This window comes from Pinus tabuliformis, chromosome 4_2 (assembly GCF_031772625.1).
Source record: "Pinus tabuliformis cultivar Carrire ecotype Pingquan chromosome 4_2, CPIR1, whole genome shotgun sequence".
In the NCBI taxonomy this organism is placed as follows: domain Eukaryota; kingdom Viridiplantae; phylum Streptophyta; class Pinopsida; order Pinales; family Pinaceae; genus Pinus; species Pinus tabuliformis.
Window position 1 is genome coordinate 816,501,258 of NC_142304.1, and position 27,524 is coordinate 816,528,781.

Here is a 27,524-nt window from a genome sequence, read left to right on the forward strand (position 1 = left end):
GTCCCTCTGACCATTGAACCTCAGCTATCCAATCTGCTCACTAGTTGATCGTTCTTCCATCAACGCATCAACACATAAAGACTCCTGTCAAGTTGTTCACAACTTTACTTGTGAACAACTCTCAATCTGCCCATTGTTGCTCCTTGGCTACTCAGGGATTTTAGCCCATTATGGTCTTCATGCGCTCCTCTAATGAAGACCAACATAGGGCATGGAGGGCTGCCACCTATCACTGTAAGATTTTTGTCTCCCATAATGAAAACGGGCTAGGAGGATTGCCCATCATCTGTTGTAGAAGTCCTTCTCCACACACAAGTATAGGGCTGTACAAACTGCTCCTAGTTGATCAAACCCATGAGCTCAACAATTGCCACTCTAGCAACCACCTAAGTCCATGAAGATGGTACACATCGGGCTCCAACTTGAGCACTATCACGTTGTCCTTCAACAGACCATAAATGCCCAATCCACTATCCACACTTGGTCCACTCTCATGCTACCCTCCAACAGTCCACGAGTGACCAAGTCTGTTGTAGCATCTGCTCCTAGTTAGGGAATCCAACACCTAGGAAACCCTTCCTCTCGGCTGCCAACAAACTTCTAAACTGTCCTCTCCTAGAACACCATCCACTAACATCAATTCATCCTTAACACATCAATACAATACATACTTAGTCCTGCGCAGCTTCTGCGTCACCCCGGTGTAGTCTGCTACACGTTCAACCCTCACTCGCACTACATGCACTCGTGCTGCCTACACTCGTGTTCCTGCACTCACACGTTCCTGCACTAGTGCGTTCTTGCACTTGCGCATTCTTGCACTCACGCATTCCTGCATTGGCACGTTCCTGCACTCGCATTGCCTTTCTTGATGTGTAGACTATGAAAGATGCTTCTTGGATGTGTCTAAATGCCTCACACTTAGCCTATATTTATAGTCATCAAGTGGGTACAACGAATTTTTATTGGGGCACTACTTTAACCTCAAACCGACCTGCCCAACTAGACAAATTTACCCATCTTAACTTCAAAAATTCATTTCTCTTCAACCACAACTCAAAATCGGATGATTTTTGATGCATCGGTGTCGTCTCAATGAGTACTATCATCCTCATCCATCACATGTCGAAATATCTACATAGTTTTGTCCCCAACATCAATGGGTGCAAAACCCCAAGCTTGGGTTTCGAGCCCACAAGGCTATTTGTAGAGCTCCTTCCAAACCCTTGATCATCAAGGCTTGGAGTAATTCCCAAGCTACAAAAATCAACAACTTCTAGGCTACAATTTTGATAATGATTCCACTAAAACCCTTGAACATTCTAATGCCAATAATCCTCATTTAGAATCGTCAAGCCCCTTTTCTTGCAATCTAATGAACAATGTGTTAAATTTGTCTGCAACACCCACTGAAAGAGCTTTTTACATCATTTATGAATATTAGCCAGAGTTTCTTCTTAATGTAAAAGACTTTGGATGCACATTACTTTTAGGGATGGAAAATTGGAAAAGCTGTAGAGTTTTGAAAAGGAAATTCTAAAAAACTCAATGAAATAACTTGACCACTTGTCAACTAAATCTAATTCAAGAGTGTGTATGATGTGCTCTTATTGGTATGTAAACACAAGAAGATGGAGTACAAAAGCCAGCAAACAGAGATTCAAAGACTGCAATGACCTCAGGATTCTGCTAATATCTTCCATCGTAATGAATGCCAAATTGCATTTAGTCATCGTTCTCCTCGATCTCTTTAGTGTTGATATGTAGATCCAAGAGTTACTAAAAGTCTACATTCTACATACTCTCAAGACTCAAGTTACATGACCAATAATATAGTGAAAACAATGCAAAACCAATATAATGAAAACAATGCAAGAGATGATTTTCATAACATACTATCAAGTAGTTGAAGCAGCCATTAAATAAGCATATTCTTCATATTGAATCCAGTGTTCCAGTGCCGATCATCAATTGCCTATATATATTTTATCAATAAGCTATCTAAGTTGCCCAAATGTACCAAAATAAGAAAGATCATATATACTGGAACCCCAAGTAAGAACAAAACATCCATGTGAAATGGTACAAGCACTAGAGACAAATCCAGGAGACAGTGTCCCACTTCACATGACAGTGAACAAAAGAAGAATGGCCCTGCCTCATATAAACATTTGTGAAGGCAAAGTATTAACCGTATCTGTTAACTTGTTCAATGCAAGAATACAAAACATTTTTGTGGACATAATTAATATACAACAAAAGAATGCGAACTAGTTGCTTATAACTGAAGACAATTACAATAAATAAATAAATTATAATAATAGCACAAGGTTAAATCTCATAAACGATAGAAACCAAAGACTAAAGGCTGTATCCTGCTAAAATATAAATCGTCCAGATAATTTAAAATGCATCCAGATGAGTAATTAGCATCAAGTAAGCCAACGCGGAAAGATTTCATTTCTTAAAATCATAATGCCTATCTACAGTTAGGGATCAGACTCTATCTGGTATTGGTCATATTTTATCCAGCATATGTTCCAAAAGGAACACCTAACAGAATCACTGTAAAGAGAGGTAAATAATTAGGATTCTCTTTGTATTCAAAATATTTGCAAGTGTTTAAGCTGGTCCCGATATTAAGCAGGACTAATTATTGATACCTATTCACACTTGTTAAAAGAACTTGACAACAGATCAAATTCAAATATGCAGTTAACTTGTGTGATTCTTGTGGATCAAGCACAATACGCTCCATTCAGGTTTCACTTGATTACAGCATTTCATGCTGAAGAAGCAGACCAGTGGTCATAGAGCAAAAAAGGAGAATGACCCTGCCTTACATATAAACATTTGTGAAGACAAACCATTAAACATATGTGTTGACTTGTTCAAAGTAAGAATACAAAACATGTTCGTGGACAGAATTAATATACAACAAAAGAATGCAAACTAGTTGCTATAACTGAAGACAATTCCAATAAATAAATAAATTATAATAATAACGCAAGGTGAAATCTCATAATTGTTATAAACCAAAGACTAAAGGCTGTATCCTGCTAAAATATAAATCATGCAGATAATCTAAATTGCATCCAGATGAGTAATTTGCAACAAGTAAGCCAAAGTGGAAAGAAATCGTGTCTTAGACATATAATGCCTCTCTAGAGTTAGGAATCAATGATCCTACTCTATCTGGTATTTGGTCATATTATATCCAGCATACGTTCCAAAAGGAACACCTAACAGAATGACTGTAAAGAGAGGTAAATAATTAGGATTCTCTTTATATTCAAAATCTTTGCAAGTGTTTAAGCTGGTCCCCATCTTAAACAAGACTAATTATTAATACATATTCACACTTGTTAAAAGAACCTGACATCAGATTAAATTCAAACGGCCAGTTAACTTGTGTGACTCTGGTGGAAGAATCACAATACACACCATTCAGGTTTTACTTCATTACGAAGAAGCAGACCTGTGCTGCTCATAGAAGTGAAGGCACCTTGCAAGAGGTCCTTGGTAGCAGTACGGTATGCACTCATAGTGGCAAGGTCCACCAGTATGACATAAACACTAATAATGGTCAATTATGCAGCTCCGACAAATTAACTTACAGGATGCAAGCTAGGCTGCTCATTACAATGTGAGTGGCCACATTGTACGGGTGGTGTGTGAAGAGAAAGTAGATATAGGAGTACAATGATCCACATGACAGAGCTGATTTTGAAGGCTGAACTTTATGTAGAGAGGCATGTATCTTTGGGATCCATGGTTGTAGACACATAAGAATCAAGCTGAATCTCACACCTTGTAGATGAAATTTTGACACAAGTGGAATGAAATCCATTGTAAAAACATCTACTTTGTGAGTCAAATATGGCATAAGCTTAGAAGCTATAAAAATATCCAATGAAATAGTGTGTTCGTTATGTTGGATAGAAGTGAATGCTGACAACAAGAAGGGAATTATGTAATTTTCACGAACCTTTCAATGCTTTTCAATATTAGAAACAATTATCACAAGGCAGATGAGTGCAACAAATATATTAAATCAGGTTGCTACGAAACATAGCTCCCAATATGAACTCCCTACTAGCATCTTTACCAGCAGAAGAAATCAAGTCGTAGAAAACAAGGTGCTATTACTATTAGCAAGAGTTTTTACAGTCCCAAATTGGCTAATACAGCAGAATAATCAGCTTGAAACAAAGAGAGAAGTAAGAAAGGAAACATGGTTCTCCCTCATATTATCCTCCCTTAAGTACATGGATAACTGATTAAAGGCATGGTATAAACCATGGCACCATCCGTAATTCCAGGACATGAAAATAAGGGAGGCAAAGAAGTAGAATAGAGGAATGCTGTGGTAGAAATAACATAGTTGTCATTTGAGCTGATACCTTGGCATATCTTCATTACTCTTAAGAGGCTTCCATCACTCTATCTATATGGCAATAAAAGGATGTACAGGATAAAATATTTGTTTGGGCCAAAACTATCGCTAATTTTCAATTTCAAACCACATCACAGCAAAAGTTTCAACTTACAAGGTTGCAATAAATATATAGGAAAGGAATGAGATTGCAAGAGTGAGAAAAACTTGTAGATATTTCATATTTGCACCTTCAAAGAATCTAAATTACACACTTGAGGAAAAAAATCCCAATTAACAAGCTTGAGATATTTACAGTACCTTTTATCTGAAAATTAATTTGCTTCTTCTAACAATAATTTTAATGCATCAATACACTAACTGGGAAAAAATTTCAACTCAACAATTAACTCTTTTATTGCCAGTAAAGCTCGTTGCAGCAAGAAAGGCTGCCTTATACTCACCAATTTGTGCAACGAGAAGGATTAGTAATTAGTCAAAACATTAACGTTTCTCTCTTGGTAGGACTAATAGAATCAATTTTGTTAAAATAAATGTTAATTTATAATGGTCAACTAGATATCAGATTTAGGCATTAATAAAGTTAGTTCGACTTTAGCTTAGTTTATGCTTTTATGTCTTATTTCACTTTATCGATTTATCCCACATTCATAACGTGAACTGACTCTATTTGATTGTCGCCCTATATAAGAAAGTTTTCGCTTTCACATTTATATATACAATACAACAGCTCATTTGAGTTATCTTGGTTCTTTGTGTGCTTGATTTCCATAATATGGTATCAAAGCCAATCTAATCCACTAAGAATGTTCTCTTGCATCGTATGATGATCTGAAGAATCAGGAAAGTGTGATTAGATTGATGACTGTGTGAGAGCATGAAGGGGCCTAGGGACTGCTGCCGACAGAGACAGATCAAGGGATCGCTACCATAACACATTAAAGAGCCAAAATGGTTTCATTAAAATCAGGTACTGAGCATTTTACAGCAATCATTTTCAAAGGTCTTATGGAACAGTTTTTACAGCAATCATTTCCAAAGATCTTATGGAACAGTTGTATGGTACAACAGTGCAGTTGTATGGAATCATAAGGAATTGCTCAGAAAAATGCAGAAAATTTTGATTTACAGACTAGAATATCTTATTTCTCAGTTTCCTTGATAGGATAGATGAATTTGAAGCAGATTGACACTGTGTTTTCCTATAATGGTGCCTGGATTTACAGATCTGGAAGTTTTAGCTACTGATTGATTATCTTTCAGCAGATCCAAGAAGAAATTCACTATTTTGATACTGGTTATCAGCAGATCCAACTGTTTTTGAGCTGTTTGAGGGTAATCTATCTAGATCTGTGAAGTTTCAGCTATTCATACACAGATCTGAGTATTATTGGGCTGGTTAGGGGCAGAATTCTCAGAAATCTGTGTTTATCAGCAGTACATGGCTGCTACAGCTGTTTAGAGCCATATACCTTTCGCAATCTTGACTTGTCTCTATGGTTTTGTTGTCCAACATCATGCTAGAAGGCAACCAAGAGTTCTCTAAGAACTACAATACGTGGCAGCGACATATATTGGCCATTTTTTTGTACAAGTACTTGTTAGACAATCCTTCTTGGCAAGGATACCCAACCCACTATTGCAGGTAAAGACCAAGACAAGTTAGATGGACAAGACAGGGAAACAATGAAGTTGCTCAAGTTGTCCTTAATAGATGACATACTTCCTGAGGTTTGTTAATTTGTGTAATAGATGACATACTTCCTGAGGTTTGTTAATTTGTGTAGCTTGGGAGGTATTCCCATAACCCTAGGGCACTAGGTTTGGGAGAAGTTGATCCACAAGAGCTTTGTGGGCAAGCATACCCAAGCAGTGGGTTTTGCACCCAAAGTTGTGGGCGTGAAACCAGGTGGAGAAAATGATATTTTATTCATGGATGCATGAGGGACACCATCAAAGGGCTTAGGGGCACCTAGGGCATCATGATGTGGCAAAAGGAGAAATGAAATGGAATTAATTTCTTATGTTAGTGCGGTTTTTGGTGGTTGGTTCAAGTCGGCTTCACCATAAGACAAGACCCTTGGTGGAATACAAGCCCGCCTAAGGTCACTATATATAGAGATCGATTCAAGCTCATTTCTCACCAACCACAAGTGCATCTTATCAAAGTAAGACAAGCACAAGAACCACAGATCTCAAGATGGACGAGTTTGCAAGAAGGTAGAAGGTCAAAAGTGTTGTCTCTTCTAATGTTCTAGCAGGTCGAGCTAAAGGAGATGTGTTTATGGGTTATTCTGGGCATGCTTTTGTGGGTATCTATGGTAATTCTCTGTGACAGGGATGAGACATGATTTCAGAGTTTGTAGGAAGGTCGAGACCCCTAGCTGGAGCTGGAATCAAGATCGTGTGAGGGCCAAGTTCCCTCAAGAAGCTACGCAGAACATCACAAGTCCAAGAGGAGGTTTATCACGTGTTTTTTGATGACTGAAGTAACCGTAGGGTCTATGGAGGCCGAGGGTCTAACGTGGCCACAATAAGGAGGCATCTAGGCCGAGGTACTTCAGTGTGTTGGATGCTCATAATGCCAAGGATATTTAGGGATTGTGCTAAGCTCCTAAAGAGGTAAGAATGCTTTGTCTTGTGTTGATAAATTAGAAAATCTCCTTATCCTTAGGGGACGAAGAAAAGAGGTGAAAGAATGATGTTTCATTAAGTTAATGTGATCACCAACGATCTAGGACCAGTGCCTGGCTATTGGGAAGATTGGAGTCAAAATGATCAAGATTTAGGAACTTCGCTCTTCAAGGAGGCCTAAAGAAGTAATTGTGCTCTCTGTGGATGCAGCTTCACAGCAACTTTAGACTTGTATACTTCGATATGCAATATTTGATGGAGTTTCTAGGTAAAAGGTGCACAACCTACCCTTAGGAAAATTCGTTCTTCTTGCCAAGATGAATGACATATGCAACAAGCCAAGATTACATGTGCTTGATAAATTCACATTAATTTTTATGGCACAAGCAAAATCAAAGCATAGTGTTCCATACATTAGACATAAATTATCAAGAAATTCGCATGAAAAGAGCACTTACATAACAAGAGAGTATATCCATCCATCACATTTGCAAAATAGAAGCTCCAAGAGAGAGAGCGAAAATATTCCACACATCTAAATGCATTTAATCATCCAAATCATTCCACAAATTGTCGGTCTAAAATCTTTTGAAAGTTCTATCCCAAATCCAAGTGTTGATGAATGAAAGCGAACGCCTCTCTTATATTTATACAATCCTCTAAGGGGTTCGAATCAATGTTGCACGAAGCGGAGACCTTTTTTGGAAGTGGATCCATGGAAGCGTCATTTCCCAAAAAACTAGGAAGCGAAGCATCTTGGAAGCATCTACTATATATATATATATATATATATATATAAATTTTTTTGGCATTTATATTAAAAAAACATCCAAAATACCAAATGATTAATTATACATCCATTGTACATTAATGATTAATTATTTGATCATCAACCATCTAGGATCTAGATTCTTCTCCTCTTGTCTAGCCTTTGCCTCTACCTCGATTGTCTACGGATATTAGTCAACATTGCCCAATTTTGATCAAACTACCTAATCCAGGGCTTAAAATATGGTAAAAAAAGCTTAACATGCTTGATCGATGATTTTGACTTGATTGAAAGGTAATTTTTTGCTAAGGGCATGACAAAGGAGTTCAACAATTAAGACCACCAACACTAGGGTACATATAAGGCTTGGTTCTTTTGATTAAATGCCAATCACATACCCTCATACATGATATAATCTAATGAAATGCCACAATCCCAATGATCCTGAATTCCTGAAAACTGTTAATTCTATTGAATTTTGAATAGGATATGAAAATTTATGTTCTCCGTATGAAGTCCGCTGAGGGTGGAACCACTCTCAAACATCCTGAGTCATTTCATGGTAATGTTAAAAATTTAAGTAGAAAGATGAAAATAAAAGATAAAGGAGAATGTAAGGAGCATGGAGCACCTTGGGAGTGTTTGAGAAGCCCCAACTTATGTCAAAGAAAAGAATTTTAAAAATTAGAACCCTGTAGAACCGCTCGTCTCCCTTTAGATCCTCTCGGGATCCATGCCTGATCTGCAGTGCGAAAATCCAAAATTGTGAATCGGGCCGACACGATTCTAAATTTCTAGGAACAGTCTTTGTTAGCCCAATCCATGGTTTTGGATTTCTGAACCGCAAATCCAATGACGGATCCGTATAGGACGCGATTACCGGTTTGGATCCTTGGGGGGGCGAGGAAGGGGGGCGTTTTGTGCAACATTGGTTTGAATAACCTAATGATGCCCCTATAATAAAATAATGTGCAAAATAACAATATTGTTGGTGACAAGCCCACCAAATAGCTTCATAATATGAAAAATAAACATCTAAGGGGGTCGAAATGATAATACAATAACTAGGAAGGCAGTTGTAAGGCTTAGTGAAATCCCTCATGTGCCATAATGAATAGGAGGACTCCAATAACAGTGATGAAGGGAGTGGCCCCTTGATCTCCAAGCAATAACCTGTGGTGCTCCCAAGTGGCTATGGGGGAACAGAAGCATTATGATGGGTCTCCAACTGAATTGAACAAGCATGTATCCCACCTGCAAGGGCTAGAACCATGATGCAAGCCCTCCCTTGTCTCCCATGGTAAGACAAAACCCCATCTGGGCCCTGGATCAACTGGGAAGTGTGTGGAGCAAGTGTGTAGCTGGGTGGGCAAGGTGGTCCAAGTGCATCATCATCATCAAATAAGTTGGACACAAGCAAGCAATGAATGGTGTTGAAGGATCCCATGGTATGGTTATCTGCTCTCTACTATAGTGGAGACACATGGTTCTCAATGCACGCCCTACAAATGCCAATATGACCCTCGGTATGCCAAACCCAAGATGAAGACCCACCTGCAATCCTGTATAAGATCCGATGTGTCTCCTCACCTTCCAGCACAACAATTCATCAATGCAATTGAGCAAATGAGCTTCCAAATCATGGAACCAAGTGGGCACTTCATAGTGGCATGCCCTTCCGTGATGGGCTTTAGCATGTACAAGTGTCCCTAGGTTCAAGAGCGAGGTTAATCAAGAACCCTATTAGGTGGCTTTAACCTCTAAGGGAATGACAAGTCCATGGTACATCCGTCATATGACTAGTGTCATGTGATATAATGATGGAACGAAGTGGGGAATCAGGGGAAGGCTCGAAGCCACATGCCATGGTATAAGTGTAGCTATGATGAGTGAGGCCTACACTTGGGTGTATAGATGTAGGAGGGAGAAATCGTGGTACATGAGTTATCCAGCCTTTGTTTTTCCACCCTTCTTCATATGCCTTTTGTCTTTATTAATTTTTCTTTTATCACTACTCAGGGCTCCAAGGAATGAGAGCATGATGTGTAAGATATAGCAGTGATTACCCCCTTAAGGTTGTGCAATTCATCACCCACCAAAGGTTGAGACAATCATGGGTTCCTTAATGATACAGGGGGTCAATATGAGAGGCCCTAGGAACCAGGGTGATGGCCATGATGATAGGGGTAGAGCTCATGTTGGCTTTTGCCCACGTGCTAAATTTGTATGTCCTGGCCATCTTTTGCATTTTATGGTACATTTCCTATTGAGAGTAGCCAAATTATGCTTTTTACTTTCTTTTTAGCTACATCAACCTTTGAGGCAACATTACAGGCCCGACCCAAAGTGTGGACAAGGGGAGGGGGAGGCTAACTCTTTGTGGACCCAATGGACAAATGTGGACCCAAATGGGAAATATGTGAAAAGACGTTATAATGAACAAAGGGGAGTGATGTATGTATGGACAAATGTGGACCCAAATGGGAAATATGTGAAAAGACGTTATAATGAACGAAGGGGAGTGATGTATGTGATGTCAAGAAGCGGGACCACACAACCAAAATCAGGGTTTCCCATGTAACACCACTCCTAAAGCTAGTAGCCAATAGAGGAGATCCCACGAGGACTAGGATACAAGGTTAACCACCAAGTTGGAAGAGGGGACAAGAGTGCAGACCAAGCCCATTCTTTCCGTCAAATCCTCCCACTAATCCATGCCTAGAAGTGTCCATGATAAGTAAGCAAAAGTACCCATGTGAAAATTTTACCTACTGAAATCCTATTGCGGCAATTGGAATTTATTTTTCTAATTGTTAATTAATTTAACAATTTATCTGATACAAAAAATATCAAATAAATCACACTGCAACCTTCACTAATAAACTACAGAAGAAAATAGCCCTGGAAACTGAGAAAATCTAACGCACACATAAAAATTAACACAGTTATTTTTGGACAAATGTCCTCGAAAAAACCCAACTTGGGAAAACCAGTGCAGTGGCTAAGGGTTTTATTATTATGCAGCAGTGAGAAATTCTGAGTACAATAATCTGGATGCCAAAATCTAGCTATCTTGCAGAGAAAATACTGGCAAAAATATCTAGAGGGAAATTACCCTCACTCTGGGCAAAGTCGTCCAATAGGGTCTGCATAGACCTTGTGTCAACCCGAAGCTACCTACTACAACTGCTACTAGAATCGTCTGCTAATCAAGCCATCCTTCCTACTGTTGGCTAGGAAAAACGTCTCTCTGGCACCCTAGCACCTCTGCTCGGCCTTTGGAACTGAAAACGCCTACCCTCTTCAGCAAATTGAACTGCCCTCTGAGGCTTCTGCACTAGGACTGTGCAACCTCGTAGAGTAATTTTGGCCTCTCTACAAATGCACTCGTTGGATCTGAAAAACTTCCTCCAACCTAACTGTCCCTTCCCCTCACTGTCTCTGCTTCGATCTTTGGCTTTCCGACAACTGCTCCTCTCTAGAAATCGAACTTCTCAAGTTTATTCTCCACCTACCCATCAACTTCTTATAATCCTCTGTTGGAGCACCAACGGCCCAGATTAATTCCCAGCCGACCCATGTGAGTTTCTAGAGAATTCTCGCCTTGACTTAATTAATTCTAATTAATTAACCAGTTTTCTTAAGTTTAGACTTAGGAAACATTAAAAAAAATAGGTTAATAATCTAATTAATTCATCTCTAGGTGGAATTTCTAGAAATGATTTCTGGGTTATGGAGATCTCATGTATTCTAGCCTCTCCACAAATTTCGTGGTTAGAAAAAATCAGTGTTTTACAACCAGGACCAGGACTCCGACCAGGCCGAGGATCGACTCCGACTCCGACCAGGATTCGGTAATGACTCGGCCTAGTCGATTTCAATGACTCGGTCGTTGTAAAAAATACATTAAATATTTATTTTTTTTATAAAAAAACATAATTTTAAATATTTTAAACATAATTTTAAAGATTTTCATTCATGTTTCCAAACACATAGCATTATAATATAGATGGAAGACAACATATGATCAAAGTAGGCTCATGAACCAATCCATTATATCAAAATGGTACCCAATGGCAATACATAGTCAACTGTCATACATGATCAAAGACTCAAAACAAAATACAAATAACCAAGGAGGCTAGAAATGGCCTCTACAACAAAAGTAAACTGTGATGCTGACCAGACTCCAATACTAGTACTACTGGCTACTGCCAGAGGAGCCAAGATCATATCGACCAATCTCTGGATCAGACTCATCATCATCATCAGAGTCAGACAAGGGGCCCCATGCCTCCTCATCATCATCGTCTCCAACTGCAACTGTAGAAGTGGTGCCAGTACCACTAGCAGATGCAAGCTGAGATAGAGTAGATATGCGGCTGCGCTTCTGTCGTGGCTGAGCAGAGGAAGCACCTACAACTGGAGTCCTACTCCTCGGAGTCCTTGCTGGCTGTGAGACTGAGGCTGGTGGATCGGGATCTGCATTCAACTGAACAGGCTGAAGTTGATGTTCCAGACCCAGGCCAAGTTCATCAAGATCCTCATCAGGATCAAACTCTGGTGCACGACTCTCCACTACCCAATCTGATGTTGGATCAATGTCTTCCAACACAATGGGATCTGAATCAGGTCTTTTGTTCAGCAATTGGTTCCGTCTGAGCCGAAGGTTGTATTGGACAAAAACTAGATCATTCAACCGTTTTTGCTCCAAACGGTTTCTCTTCTTTGTGTGAATCCTCTCAAAGACAGACCAATTGCGCTCACACCCAGATGCACTGCAAGTTTGACTCAAAATACGAATTGCAAACTTTTGCAATTGAGGGCACTGGCCACCAAAGGCCTCCCACCATTGTGCTGCAAAAAACATAGGAGTGTAATGAATTATGAGTTAGATGAAGGCTGAAGCTCAACAAAATTACAAATTATATCTAACTTTCAAATTATAAATGATTTAACAAACTTTAGTCTTTAATAAAAAAAGTAAAACTGTAAAACCGTTAAAAAATTGAAAATTGAAATTTTTGTTTACCTGGCTCATCTGCTTCTCTTGCAATCTTTGCTAGGTTCTTCCCAAAGGTACCTGTTGCATTGCTGAAGGATGTGACCTGTTGATGTATCTGCAGCTGATCAGACTCCGATGGGATCATGCGTTCAATGCAATCAACCAGTCCATCTCTGACCTCCCCGCTCAAAGCTCCTGACTCCTTAGCTCTATAATGATACCGTGGGTTCAAAAAATACCCAGCTGCATGTATAGGGCGATGGAGTTGATTGTTCCATCTTTCATCAATGATTGCCCAAATGGGCCCATACTTTGCCACTCTATCCTTGTATGCTGTCTTTATTTGCTCCTTTGCTTGATCCATAGCCTCATAAATGAAGCCCATAGCCAACCTTTCCCCATCCACCAACCGCAACACCTTAACCAGTGGCTCAGCAAGCTTCACAATCTCTGCTGCCTTTCTCCAAAAGTTTCATCATGGACTTTCCTTTTCAATTCTCTGCCTTCTGGTTTGTTAGACCAATTGGTTTGATTCCATTCATCACTGGAAAACATCTTTTGCAAGTTTCTATGTTGGGAAAGCATAGATTGCAATGTCAAAAAATGTGTAGCAAATCTAGTGATGGCAGGCCTAATAATATCCTTGCCTCCAGTGTGTTTCCTCATGAGACTCAAAACCAGTGTATGATTGTAGATAAATTTTGTTATGCTTTTGGCATTATCTACAGTGTTTCTGACCCAATCTAATTTTCCAATATCCTCAAGCATGAGGTCTATGCTATGTGCAGCGCATGGGGTCCAAAAGATGGTCTTGTGTTTTTCCTCTAACAGTTTACCAGCAAGAACATAGTTAGAGGCATTGTCAGTGATGATTTGAACAACATTAGCCACCCCCACATCCTCAATAACCTCATCCAATAGCTGAAACAACAAGTGGCCATCTTTTACCTTATCAGATGCATCAACTGATTTTAAAAACATGGTTCCCTGTGGGCAGAAGACAAGAAAGTTTATGATGGTACGGTTTCTTTGATCAGTCCATCCATCTGACATGATGGTACACCCTGTTCTTGCCCATGAGTCTTTGAACTCTTGCAAATACTCATTAATGGATTGAATTTCTTTCTGCAAACGAACCCCCTTAGCTCTTGCATAGTAGGGCCTTTGAAGCCTTTTCCAGCAGCATGTATGGCATCAAACATAGGCTCATAATATGGTGAACGAGCAGCATTAAAGGGGATATCAGCATCATACCACCATCTAGCTATGTAGTCACAAGCAGTCTCCCTCAATTCTTTCTTCCAATGGTCATCTAAAGTGGGCTGAATTTGACCTTTACTAACTTCAGGACCATGTGCATCTGATGGAGAGGAGGGAGTGAAATAACTTTTGATAGTCACATTACCCTTCATTCTACCCTTTCCCTTATCTTGAACTGAACCAAAAGAGGGAGGAACATAACGGAAAGGGTTGGATGCCTCAGTTTGAGGGATAGAGGAAGAACCCTCAAAATCATAGTGGGGGTTGGTAGCCATCATTCTTTGTATCTCCCTCTTCCTCCCAATCTCAGCCTGTATCTCTTGTTGCCTAGCCTTATCTTCTTTAAATTTTTCAAAGCTGGCCAACAAATTCTTTCTAATCTCCTCAATTTCATCAGAGGGACATGGGGTAATTTGGCCTTTAATCCCTCCCAAGTGTTGTTTCAGCCTATTAATCCCCCCAGGACCTGCCTTAATTTTCTTATGGCAAAATTTGCATTGCATTTGACTATCAACCATTTCAACATATGCCCAAGCAGGATCTTTTGCTCTAGGTGCCATTTTTTGACTAGGAAAACAATCTGAAAATGAAAAAAAAAAAAAAAAATTTGATTCAATGTTCATTTATTTGCCAAAAAACACTCTCTAAGCTTTCTTGATATGCACCTAAAATTTACTAAGCAAAAACAGATTTGTAAGGGTGGAAAAAAATACCTCCAGGCACAAACTGCCTCCTCAAGCTTGCTCCAAGAATCAGCTCCTCAATGTTGCTCCAAATGGCTGCCCAAGAAGCTCCTCACTCCAGCTACAATGCTCCTCCAAGACTCCTCACTGCTGCTCCAAAACAAGCTCAAGAACTGCTCACTAACTCTCAAAGAAGACTCTCACTCAAATGCATAAGACTGCTGTGAGTGAAATGAGAGCATTTGGCTGTCTTAAATAGAGTTTGGGAGGGGGAAATGGACCCCAAAAGCATTTAACAATTTACCATTACCCTTTGGAATCCACAAACCCTATTAACTTTACCAAAAAACACCAAAAAAGTGAAAAAAAAAACATGTTTAACGCTGCCCAGCCGCTTTTTATTGACCCGGCCTGGTCAATGCGGACTCGGCCAAACTGGCCGGTTACTTGGCCTGGTCGCATTTTTTTTTTCCGACTCGGTATGACCAGGCCGTTTCCGAGTCAACTCGGCCTGGTTGTAAAACACTGGAAAAAATCCAATGCTACAAAAACTAACACTCCCTCTAAGCAAGGATTATGTTCTAGCGTTGCACACCCTACAACAACACTCTGTCTCTATACCATCCTTTGTCACGTTGTTGATGTCTGACAAGAAACTCTGCTGGAAATGATTGCGTTGCTCCCTCAGTCATTGCGTTGTTTCCTCAGTCACTATGATGTTTCCTCAATCACTGCGTTGTTCCCTTAGTCATTGCGTTATTCCTTCAGTCACTATCCATCAACCACTGTGCAACTCTGATGTTGCATCTGTATTGTTGCTGACACTGCCATACTACTGCCAACTCTGCAACTCCCTCTCATTTGTTGTTGCTTCAACTGCAACTACTAGCATTTGCATTGCGCTCCTCAGCACTTGACTGCTACTAGTCTGCAATTGTCACTCTGGAATTCTGACTGCACCTCTGACATTGATCCATCCTGCTACTGAATATTGTGGGCCCCCATAGCCAAGTAATGATCCATAAGGTGGACTCCTCAATGGAACTTGCCCAATCTTTGCAATCTCTAGGAATACAGCTCCAAATCTCCCCACCCCTCTCCTGTAGGTATGGCTGCAAACATGGCAAACTCTTCTTCCAACCTGGAAGACAGTTTGTTAATCTCCGCAGACACTGCTGCCTGGTCCTGCTTGTCCTTCTTTCTGAGAGGACACTTAGTATTGTAGCAATCGAGCTCACTACATTTGAAACACTTGACCTTTGTCAGGTCCTCCTTCTTTTGCTCCACTTGCCCTTGACTGGGACCCTTAGGGGCCACATTCTCCTCCTCCCCACCCTTCACGCCCTTTGTTGTTCTTGCCGCTGATGGTACTCTTTAACAAGGCCTGTCTCAATTTGCCCTGCTGCAAATCGGACCACATCCTGTCCCACCTTGGCAAGGTATGTCTACCCAAGATATTCTGAACAAATACCTGCCAATCCTTCGATACACTATTCAATGCCAATCGTACATGCAGTGTGGGTTGAGGCGCTCACCCAACAACTACAAGTTGATCTTGAACTTCCTGAATCCGAGTGAGAAAGGCATCTATGCTCTTGCCCTTCTGCATTCTGGTGTTCCTTAGCTTCTCCTGGAGGTACATCTTCCGCTACTCGGAAGAACTCTGAAATAGCTCAAACAAAGCATCCCACATCTCCTTGGTCGTCCCTTTGTCTACCACATGTGAGACTAGATGATCTTGGACTCCATCCAAAATCATCCTCTTCGCTTTCGCCATTTCCTTCTTGTAGTCCTTTTGTTGATCAACATCCAAGGGAATCGCTACCACTCTCTGCATAGGTCTTCAAACCATATTCATCTAGAAGGAATAACATCCTAGCCTTCCAGATGACATAGTTGGAGGCTCCCTCCAATCTATCTTGGTCTCTGAGCCCTGTTGTGGCCATCTCTAAATCTTATCTGGAAACTCCCTCTTCCTCTGCTCGGTTGTTGCTCTGCTACTTGCACTCCCACCTGGAATGCGTAGTTCTACTAGCTGCTACTGCCACCTGCTACTGGGAAAATCAGATTTCTTAGCTAGAAACCCTCTGAGAGAAATCTCCTATTGTGTGTGCAATTTCTCTTCCACCCGACATTGATTTTGCTGTTGCAAAACCCTTCTGCATCTAACCAAGGAATCTGCTCAGCGAAGATCTGAGTTGTTGCTTCTCCCTCTTACTGCTGGAATCACTATTCTGGACAAATCGAATTTTCCCACAACTGCAACTGGAAAATTGAACCCTTGCACGGCGATTCGATCTTCTTGTCTAGGTATTGCGCAGACTCTAAGAATTTCGACCTGCTGCTCCCTCTGAATAGCAAAATTCTCTCCTCCGCTTTTGAGCTTCTCGGTTGATCAATCACGCTCTGATACCATGTGAAAATTTCACATACTGAAATCCTATTGCAGCAATTGGAATTTATTTTTCTAATTGTTAATTAATTTAACAATTTATCTGCTATGGAAAATATCAAATAAATCACGTTGCAACCTTCACAAATAAACTGCAGAAGAAAATAGCCTTGGAAACTTGGAAAATCTAGCACACACATAAAAATTAACATAGTGATTTTTGGACAAATGTCCCCAAAAAAACCCAACTTGGGAAAACCAGTGCAGCAGCTGAGGGTTTTATTTTTATGTAGTGGTGAGAAATTCTTAGTACAATAATTTGGATGCCGAAATCTGGCTATCTTGCAAAGAAAATACTGGCAAAAATATCTAGAGGGAAATTACCCCCACTCTGGGCAAATCCAACACTGGACTACCTTTGAAAAGCAAATCATCCAACTGGGTCTGCGTCAACCTGAAGTTGCCTGCTGCAACTGTTGCCTGAATCGTCTGCTAATAAAGTCGTCCTTCTTGTTGTTGGTTGGGAAAATGGCTCTTCGACACTCCGGAACCTCTACCCAACCTTTGGAAATGAAAATGCCTGCCCTCTTCAGCAAATCAAACTGCCCTCTGAGGCTTTTGCACTAGGATTGTGCAGCCTCCTGGAGAAGCTTCGGCCTCTCTGCAAATGCACTCGCTAGATTTGGAAAACTTCATCCAGCCTCATTGTCCTTGCCCCTCACCATTTCTGCTTCGATCTATGGCTTTCCGGCAACTGTTGCTGCTCTCTGGAAATCGAACTTCTCAGTGTATTCTCCATCTACCCATCGACTTCTTCTTATAATCCTTTATTGGAGCACCACGGCCAAGAGTAAATCTTAACCAAGGGCCCAGATTAATTCCTAGTCAATCTGTGAGTTTCTAGAGAATTCTCACCTTGACTTAATTAATTCTGATTAATTAACCAGTTTTCCTAAGTTTAGACTTAGGAAGCATTAAAAAAATAGGTTAATAATCTAATTAAGTCATCTCTAGGTGGAATTTCCAAAAAGGATTTCTGGGTTGTGGAGATCTCATGTATTCTAGCCTCTCCACCAAGTTTCGTGACAAACTACATAATGAAAGCCATACCTTCGAGGTTGGAAGGCCCATCTTCAAACATACGATCATGATAGATGGGCGAGGGTGCATAATCGTTGGCTTAGGTGGTGGAGATGATGGCACATCGAGCTATCTAGTGGCTACAAGGGGTTGTTGGCTGCCAGCGGAAGACAATGTAGGAGAAAATTTTCTCCTATGGGTGTCACCCATAGGTGGTGGGTAATAAGGCTCTGACAAGATGAGGCAGAGACACTACCAAGACGTGTGTGGTTCATTCTACAGGGTATGTTGCAGTGGTGAACGTCGAAGATTGGGCTAGTGTCACCAGTGATGATGATGGTTACTTCCACGTAGTGGAAATACCTCCCTCGCTAAGAGGGAGTGTTGATTTGTGTAGCTTGGGAGGTACTCCCACAACCCTAGGGCACTGGGTTTGGGAGAAGTTGACCCACAAGGGCTTTGTGGGCAAGTGTACCCAAGCAGTGGGTTTTGCACCCAAAGTTGTGGGCATGAAACCAAGTGGAGAAAACAATATTTTATTCATGTATGCATGAGAGACACCCTTGAAGGGCTAAGGGGCACCTAGGGCATCATGATTTGTCAAAAGGAGAAATGAAATGGAATTAATTTCTTATGTTAGTGTAGTTTATAGAAGTTGGTTCAAGTCGGCTTGACCATAAGACATGACCCTTGGCAGAATGCAAGCCCACCTATGATCACTATATATAGAGATTGATTCAAGCTCATTTCTCACCAACCACAAGTGCAACTTATCAAAGTAAGACAAGCACAAGAACCGCAGATCCCAAGATGGACGAGTTTGCAAGAAGGTAGAAGGTCAAGGGTGTTCTCCTCTAATGTTCTAGCGGGCCGAGTTAAAGGATATATGTTCATGGGTTATTCTGGGCATGTTTTCATGTGTATCTGTGATAATTCTCTGTGACAAGGCCGAGACATGATTTTTGAGTTTGTAGGAGAGCTAAGACTTCTAGTTGGAGTTGGAATCAAGGTTGTGTGAGGGGCAAGTTCCCTCAAGAAGCTACGCAGAACATCACAAGTCCGAGAGGAGGTTTATCACGTGTTTTATGATGATTGAAGTCACTGGAGGGTCTATGGAGGCTGAGGGTCTAAGGTGGCCCAAGTAAGGAGGCATCTAGGTCAAGGTACTCTAGTGTGTTGGATGCTCAGAATGCCAAGGATCTTTAGGGACTGTGTCGAGCATCTAAAGAGTAAGGATGCTTTGTCTTGTGTTGATAAATGCAAAGAGTGGTGGTTTGTCCTAAAGGTTTAGGACAGAAGATTTGTATGCCCTAGTTAGGGCTTCTTCTTGTGTCTAGCAGCGAAATGAATCTACCCTAGTATGTATGCAATATCTTGCTCAAGTTTATGCCCTGTGGAGAGCACCGAGTGTTGGATAATCTCTGTGATAAGGCGGAAAAACTACAATGATTTGGGACTGTGTTTGACCTGTGTTTAGGCCAAAGTTTATCTCAGATGTGACACAGTGTGTAGACCACAGATCTCGGGACAAGAAGAGCACGAAGAAGGTTGGGTAGATGTGGATTGTTATAATGGAAGAATTGTAATGGCAGGTTTGTTCTACGTATGAACAAGAGTTGATGGTAGCCTATGTATAGTGTCTTAGTGAACTATTAGTGGCTGAGATAGTAACCCTAGGTACAGTCACAAAGAGTCGATCTATCACTGTGTGAGGGCAGTCCATCAATGCCCTGACACTGTCATCCTTGGTGGAGAAAAGGGATAGGTAGAGGGCAAATTCGATTGAGCCCTAGTTTAGACATTTGGAGCAGTTGGATGGTTGATATAAGGGCATATCTGAAGACCCTAAGAGTAATGATGATGGAGCAACCATATCAAGAGGGCTGCTAGAGGGCAGTTTGATGAGCCTATGTTTAGTCATTCTAGAGGCAGCGAGAAGATTGATAGTGGCAGTTTGAGGAGCTGGAGATGCAAGCTTTCTAAGTGGCGAAGTTGCAATGATAAGCAGATGGGGAAGCAAAGTACCCGCTAAATGTGTTCAAGGTACGTGAACTGAAAGCACTGTGGATGCGCACCATCAACAAGTAAGTCAAGTGTACTTTTTTCAGGGAAATATTGGTTGTCATAATTGTTGACACCAAGCCCTAGTTTTGTCCTTGTATCAGGGTTGTATGTAAGGGCCATGATCCCTGGTACAGGAGCCCTAAGGTTGTTGTATTAAAGTTTGTATAAAACAAGTTGTGGGTTAAAATTTAAAAATTGTCATGCACGTGAGATTGATTCACTGTTCTTTATTTTTTGTTGTGCAAAGTAGTAGTGTTGTGGCATTTCAGTGTGTTTGTGATCGTGATCTTAAACTCAAACCTGATTCTTGAGTGTCGTGGAAAAATCAACATGGTTCAAACCGAGAATACTTTTGCCACAATCTAGAAGCATTTGAAAGATCTACATGAGACTTTAGGCAAGAGCAGAGCCTCCTTGAAAAACGTGTTGTTTTTTAACCAAGAGTGAGGGTGCATCATTACAAAAGCACTTACTCAAGATCAAAGACACCTAGGAACAGTTGGAGGCCATTGACCAAAAGATGGAAGAAGAGACCATGGTGATAATCACAACTGAAAAGCATACTATGTGCTTACGAGCACTTCATAGGGGCCCTAAACATAGCCGCTACGGATATTGACCTAAACTTTGGAGAGTTGAGCAATAGGTTCTTACAAGTTACAACAAGATGAATGGAAGAAACATTTTGGTGGCAACAAAGGGTTCTAAACAGGCCTTTGCATTGAATATGAAGGGCAAATGCAAATATGCAAAGAAGAATGATCAGGGAAATGTTGAGGATGAAGCCATGAGCCCAAAATCCATCACCAGTCACTATTATGGCAAGTTAGGACATATGAAGAAAGAGGTTGGCAGATCAGAAATCCAACCAACGAGAGCCTCAACAAAAGGCTCATGTCGCAAAGCCCAAAGAGGAGTCAACTTTTTATGCATGCATGGCCACGACACGCAAATCAATCTAGGTCATCTGCTTGGTTCATTAGTTGAGGGGCATCGTGTCACTTCACCAACAAACAAGATTGGTTCATAAAGTATTCACCTTGTTCATCCAAGGATTCTATGATCTCTAAAGGTGGGTGTTGAAGAATGTAACTAAGTTCGGTCTTCATAATTGTACTTGAGTCAAAATTAAATATATTTGTCAAAAGAAAGCAAAAGAAATTTTATTATTAATTAAATTGACTTGTTAAAGCATGGATTTCATGCTTGGGGAAATTGTCATAGGTCAAGCCTCCATTGTAGGCTTTTAGGATTTTCTATTTAAGCCAAAAGCCAGATTTATTTTGTCAAAAGAACTCCTCCATCAAGTCACCTTGCAGTCGGCCTACAAATTAATATTCTACAAGTCAGTGTCTTAAATAAACTCATGTCGGCTATTTTACTATGGGAAACAACTATATATAGGAATGTAAACTTTGCTCTAATTACAAAGAGTAGAGATGAGTTCAGTGTACCTCAGAGATACAAGTTCGGAAATTTCAGAGGAGTTTGGTAAATCTCAGTGAGGAATTTGATGAAGTTACAGTGGAGAATAACTCGAAGTTCGAAGAAGTTGAAGTGTCAGTGCAAGCCGAAATATTTTAGGGCTATCACCACCACAGAACGAAGTCGAGGTTGCCACCACAGAACGAAGTCGAGCCTACCACCACAGGACCGAAACTTGGGCTACTATCATAGGACCAAGACATGTCTATATTGCTGTGTTTGAAGTATCATTTCAGGACCAAAACTTGGGCTACTACAACAAGACCGAGGCATGATTGTATCCCAGAGTTTGAACTTTCATTTCAGGACCGAAACTTGGGCTACCACCACAAGACCGAAGCATGAGTGTATTACAGAACAGTGTGTGTTATCATTACAATATCGAAGTTCACTGAAGGACAATATTATTATATGTGTGCTAACACTACAAGACCGAAGCTTATTATGCAATGATATGAGTACTACCATCACAAGACTGAAGCACATTTGGAATGCCATTGAACTAAAGTATCGAAGCTTGTTTGGGACTATCATAGGACTGAAGCATAATTGAGATGACACAAAACTGAAGCATGATGTGACAAGGTTGACTTGATGGATGGAATTAATCCTTAGTCTAGGTTATGAGAGTCTTAGTCATCTCAGTCTTTGTTTTTGAATCTACTGAAGGAAGAATTCTTGACTAGGTTTTCCACTATGTAGGGGTTTTTCCCTAGTTGTGTGCCTACATCTCGTATCCTCTATTTATTGATTGACATTAGTTTCGCTGATAAGAAAAAGATAAATCAAAAGAATAAAACTAATAATGAAACATCACAAGATAATGTCATAATAAGAGAAATCAATTAACTTGCCACCCTATTCGATTTCTCAACATGGTTTCAGAGCTATGGTGGAAGAAGGTTGAAGATCACCTTACTGGCAAGAAGGAAATGCAGTTACTCCCTAATCTAAACGTTGAAGGACCAAATGGTTAATTAAGGATCAAGTTGTCTAGAATAGAAGAAAAGGTGTAAGGCTCCTTTTAAGTAGTCTAAAATACAAATTTGTGAATGCAACACCATCAAAGAAGCTAGCTATACTGAAATATATAGAGTAAGAGAAGATCCTCTATTCAAAATCATGAACCTCGACAACAATATAGAAAGCTGAACTTGGACTATCATATAGATTCAAAGGCTGAAATCCGAATGAAAGAAATCGATCCTTGTAACCAAAAGGGACATTCATCCTAGAAACATTCATAATATGGACAGTATCTGATCTTGAAGTCTCCTCAAACAAAGGGCATTCAACGAACCAGCTCAAAGAAATCAAGTGTTGTCATTGTTCCTTACTTATCAAATGCATATGCAACAAGTCTAATGGATTATCAAATCAAAGGTATGTGAACACAAGGTACCTATATTTATATAAATGAGCTCCTAGATTTCCGATGTATCTAATATTATAAAAATCTTAGATGGTCCATATAATCCTTGTTTATAGTTAGTATAGGGTAAAGATTGTAATCCCTTGATGACCTATGAAATACTCATGCAAAAACCTTAATCCTTATCTTCTAAGGTTTATACGTAATCTAGGATGCCAAGTAAAATCCTAGTATCCTAGGATTCCATCCTCCATTATTACTCTGGATTGAAAATTAACATCATGTTAGTCTTGTTTGAAAGTATTTGTTACAGGTATAAAAGATCATGGCTTAATTCAAAAAAAACACTTCAAGGAATCCCTACAAGGTTTGTTAAGAAACATCTCCAAGTACGTTTTAGACTATATACTTTATGAAATTCTCTTAAACTAAAAGGTATGTTCATCATCCTTTGAAATTTGTGTTACATTACTAACATCGTTGTCTAGCTCTTTGAATCAACAAGATTCTTATTCGGGTGATTAATCATTAGATAAATCTACCCTCTTTATACTTTTGATCATTTTTGTGGAATCCTAAACAGGTCTCTGTAAATCCCTAACCTAAGGTATTGTCTATGCTAATGTGAAAACCTTAGTCTTAAGGTTACTAATGAAATCTAGAAAAATAATGTTCTTTCGATGTTTGGGGTTTTGATGAGGTTTTGATACTATTATAGAAACCCTAGTCCTTTATAGTTTGTTGTGTATTAAAATCCTATACTCTTAAAGTTTTTGAAAATTAAGGTTTGTCATGTTATGTATTGAATCCCTAGATCTTTAGGGTTTGGTAGGGTTTATAAGCAAGACCCTTATTTTGGCTAAGATGATATCCTAGGAATGAAACCCTAGGTATATGAGTGTTTGTCTTATTGAAACCCCAGCCTAATTGAAATTATTATACGTCTAATGTTTGGATATTTGTGTCTTGGGTTTGCCTAATATATGGTGCTATGATATACTTGCACATGACTATGAAATCCTAGATGTGTATTTGTGCTAACCTAATTGTTGATGTCATTGTTCTAGGGTTTGTAACTAAGCCCTAGTAGAAGTTTGATATTCTAGGATATGGTGTCATTGCTTCAAGTGTGATGATAAAGTCTAAGGTTTACATAAGATTGGTCATATTGATGAAACCATAGACTATGCTATGATTGGTTTTTGATCCTAAGGATTAGTGTCTCTAAGATGGAATCTAGGGTTTACATTAAATTCTAGTAGAAGTCTAATATATGAAGTTTAAAGTTGTTGGATGGATTATAGAACTATACTTGTTTGAATTGCCTCTAGGGCTTGCAATATATTATAGTAGGGTATGTCTTATCTTTGGAAGAAATATTGAGGCCCTAGATATAACGAGACTAATATCTTAATTGAGTTACTAATGTGATCTAAGGGTTAAAACCTAACCCGTGCAAATAGTTGAAAGTATGTGTCTCTTGCTGACTATGATAAGCATGATAAAGGAAGTTATATAAATGATGATGATCAAGATGACTTTGATAAGAAGGATGTAAGCCATGAAAGATTCTTCAATAGAAAGAAGTTGATCTCCCTAAGTTAAGAGGGATCCTAGATAAAAGTAAGAAGGAAATCTCCCAAGTTGAGAGGGAGGACATATTATAGTCATAATAGATATCCTGAAGAAGAAGTTGGAGAATAAATATTGAGGTGTTGTTGAAAGAAGGAAAACTAGATTTGGTTGTTGCATGTGAAGTGGGAAAGGAAGTTGAATGATTGAGGAAACCTTTCTCAAGATTTGTTTGGAAAGCCTCGAAGTCCTACTATGATGAATTGTGAGGCAGCATCAAGAAGTCAGAAGATCCCGAATGTTTGTGTTTACTCATGAGTATTTGAAAGGTTGTTACTAATTGGGGTTGCAACTGCTCAATTAAAACTCTCAAAGTTTTTGAAAAGCATGGTTGAGGTTAGAGAGATTTGATGTGTTGAGGAAATGTGTGTGCAAAATGCCTAGGAGGACATCTGACCGGCATATGTATTGATGTCTAGATCTTGAAGAGGGAGGGTGGCTTTGGTCATGGACCTCTGACCTTGGAGACGCACCTAGATCCCTAGGTTGATGGTTAGCACGTTTGATGGTACCTAGATTGGCTGAAAGCTTTAGTCCATCTTAGTCCCACTTAGTGTGCCTGAACTCTTCATAGATCATGTGCTTTGAGATCTTCCATGTACCTCTATAAATATATGTAAGAATGAATACCTCCCTAGTTAAGAGGGAGTGTTGAAGAATGTAACTAGGTTCAGTCTTCATAATTGTACTTGAGTCAAAATGAAATATATTTGTCAAAAGAAAGCAAAAGAAATTTTATTATTAATTAAATTGACTTGTTAAAGCATGGGTTTCATGCTTGGGTCAATTGTCATAGGTCAAGCCTCCATTGTAGGCTTTTAGGATTTTCTATTTAAGTCAAAAGTCAAAATTATTTTGTCAAAAGAACTCCTCCATCAAGTCACCTTGCAGTCGGCCTACAAATTAATATTCTACAAGTCAGCGTCTTAAATAAACTCATGTCGGCTCATTTTACTATGGGAAACAACTATATATAAGCGTGTAAACTTCACTCTCATTACAAAGTGTAGAGATCAATTCGGTGTACGTCAAAGATACAAGTTCGGAAATTTCAGAGAAGAGTTCGGTGAATCTCAGTGAGAAATTCAGTGAAGTTACAGTGGAGAATAACTCGAAGTTCGAAGGAGTTGAACTGTCAATGCAAGCCGAAATATTTTAGGGCTATCACCACCACAGACTGAAGTCTAGGCTACCACCATAGGACCGAAACTTGGGCTACTATCACAGGACCGAGACATCACTATAATTCAGTGTTTGAAGTATCATTTCAGGACCGAAACTTGGGCTACTATCATAGGACGGAGGCATGATTGTATTGTAGTGTTTGAAGTTTCATTTCAGGACCGAAACCTGGGCTACCAACACAGGACCGAAGCATGAGTGTATTACAGAACAGTGTATGCTATCATTACAGGATCGAAGTTCACTGAAGCACTGTATTATTTTATGTCTACTAACACTACAAGATCGAAGCTTATTATGTCATCATATGAGTACTACCATCACAGGATTGAAGCACATTTGGCATGCCACAAAACTAAAGTATCGAAGCTTGTTTGGGACTGTCACAGGACTGAAGCATAATTGAGATGCCACAGAACTAAAGCATGATGTGACAAGGTTGATTTGATGGATGGACGTAGTCCTTAGTCTAGGTTGATTTGAAGAATTCTTGACTGGGTCATCCCCTATGTAGGGGGTTTTGCCCTATCTACATGCCTACATCTCGTGTCCTCCTCTATTTATTGATTGCCATTAGTCTTGATGATAAGAACAAGTTAAATCAAAAGAAGAAAACTAATAATGAAACATCACAAGATAATGTCATAATAAGATACATCAATTAACTTGCCACCCTATTGGACTTCTTAACATGAATTCAGAGCTATGGTGGAAGAAGGTTGAAGATCACCTTATTGGCAAGAAGGAAACGCAGTTACTCCCTGATCTATACATTGAAGGACCAAATGGTTAATTAAGGATCGAGTTGTAAGGCTTTTAAGTACTCTGAAATACAAATTTGTAAATACAACATCATCAAAGAAGCTAGCTATACTGAAATATATCAAGTAGGAGAAGATCCTTTGTTCAAAATCATGAACCTCGACAATAATATAAAAGGCTAACCTTGGACTGTCATATAAATTCAAAGGCTGAAATCCGAATGAAAGAAATTGATCCTTATAACCAAAAGGGACATTCATCCTAGGCACACTCATAATATGGACAGTATCCGATCTTGAAATCTCCTCAAACAAAGGGCATTCAACGAACCAGCTAAAAGAAATCAAGTGTGTGTTGTCATTGTTCCTTACTTATCAAATGCATATGCAACAAGTCTAATGGATTATCAAATCGAAGGTATGTGAACACAAGGTACCTATATTTATATAAATGAGCTCCTAGATTTCCAATATATCTAATATTATAAAAATCTTAGATGGTCCATATAATCCTTGTTTATAGTTAGTCTAGGGTAAAGATTGTAATCCCTTAATGACCTACGAAATACTCATACAAGAACCTTAATCCTTATCTTCTAGGGTTTATAGGTAATCGAAGATGTCAAGTAAAATCCTAGTATCTTAGGATTCCATCCTCCATTATTAATCTAGATTGAAAATTAACATCATGTTCTTGGTATAACATGTTTTGCTTAAAAGTATTTGTTACAGGTATAAAAGATCATGGCTTGATTCAAAGAAAACAATTCAAGGAATACCTACAAGGTTTGTTGAGGAACAGCTCCAAG

The 27,524-nt window shown here is 39.6% G+C and overlaps 1 protein-coding gene and 1 pseudogene across 4 annotated transcripts in view; both read right to left on the reverse strand.

Annotated features, from left to right (window-relative positions):
- Positions 1-2,437: 2,437 nt before the first annotated feature.
- The window catches only part of LOC149172179 (mitochondrial import inner membrane translocase subunit TIM17-1 pseudogene), a 62,649-nt pseudogene continuing 37,562 nt past the window's right edge, over positions 2,438-27,524 (reverse strand). The window contains exon 2 of one of the 3 annotated variants that reach the window (XR_016259074.1): positions 2,438-2,788. The product of XR_016259074.1 is annotated as a mitochondrial import inner membrane translocase subunit TIM17-1 pseudogene, transcript variant X3 (transcript). Of the gene's footprint in view, positions 2,839-27,524 lie in introns of all 3 variants that reach the window. The other 2 variants (XR_016259072.1, XR_016259073.1) reach the window with 2 other exon arrangements.
- On the reverse strand, positions 7,953-13,256 carry LOC149172180 (uncharacterized). The gene is made up of 2 exons (XM_089427667.1): positions 12,832-13,256; positions 7,953-12,656 (listed from the first exon to the last, which is right to left on the reverse strand). The coding sequence occupies exons 1-2, from the start codon at positions 13,187-13,189 to the stop codon at positions 12,001-12,003; spliced, it is 1,014 nt and encodes a 337-aa protein (XP_089283793.1). The 5' UTR covers positions 13,190-13,256; the 3' UTR covers positions 7,953-12,000.

Excerpts from the sequence above, each read along its gene's own strand:
- LOC149172180 (XM_089427667.1), bottom strand. The coding sequence starts at position 13,189 with ATGGGCTTCATTTATGAGGCTATGGATCAAGCAAAGGAGCAAATAAAG. Across the intron at positions 12,657-12,831 it reads AAGAGAAGCAGATGAGCCAG|CACAATGGTGGGAGGCCTTT; the intron begins GTAAACAAAAAT and ends TGTTTTTTGCAG.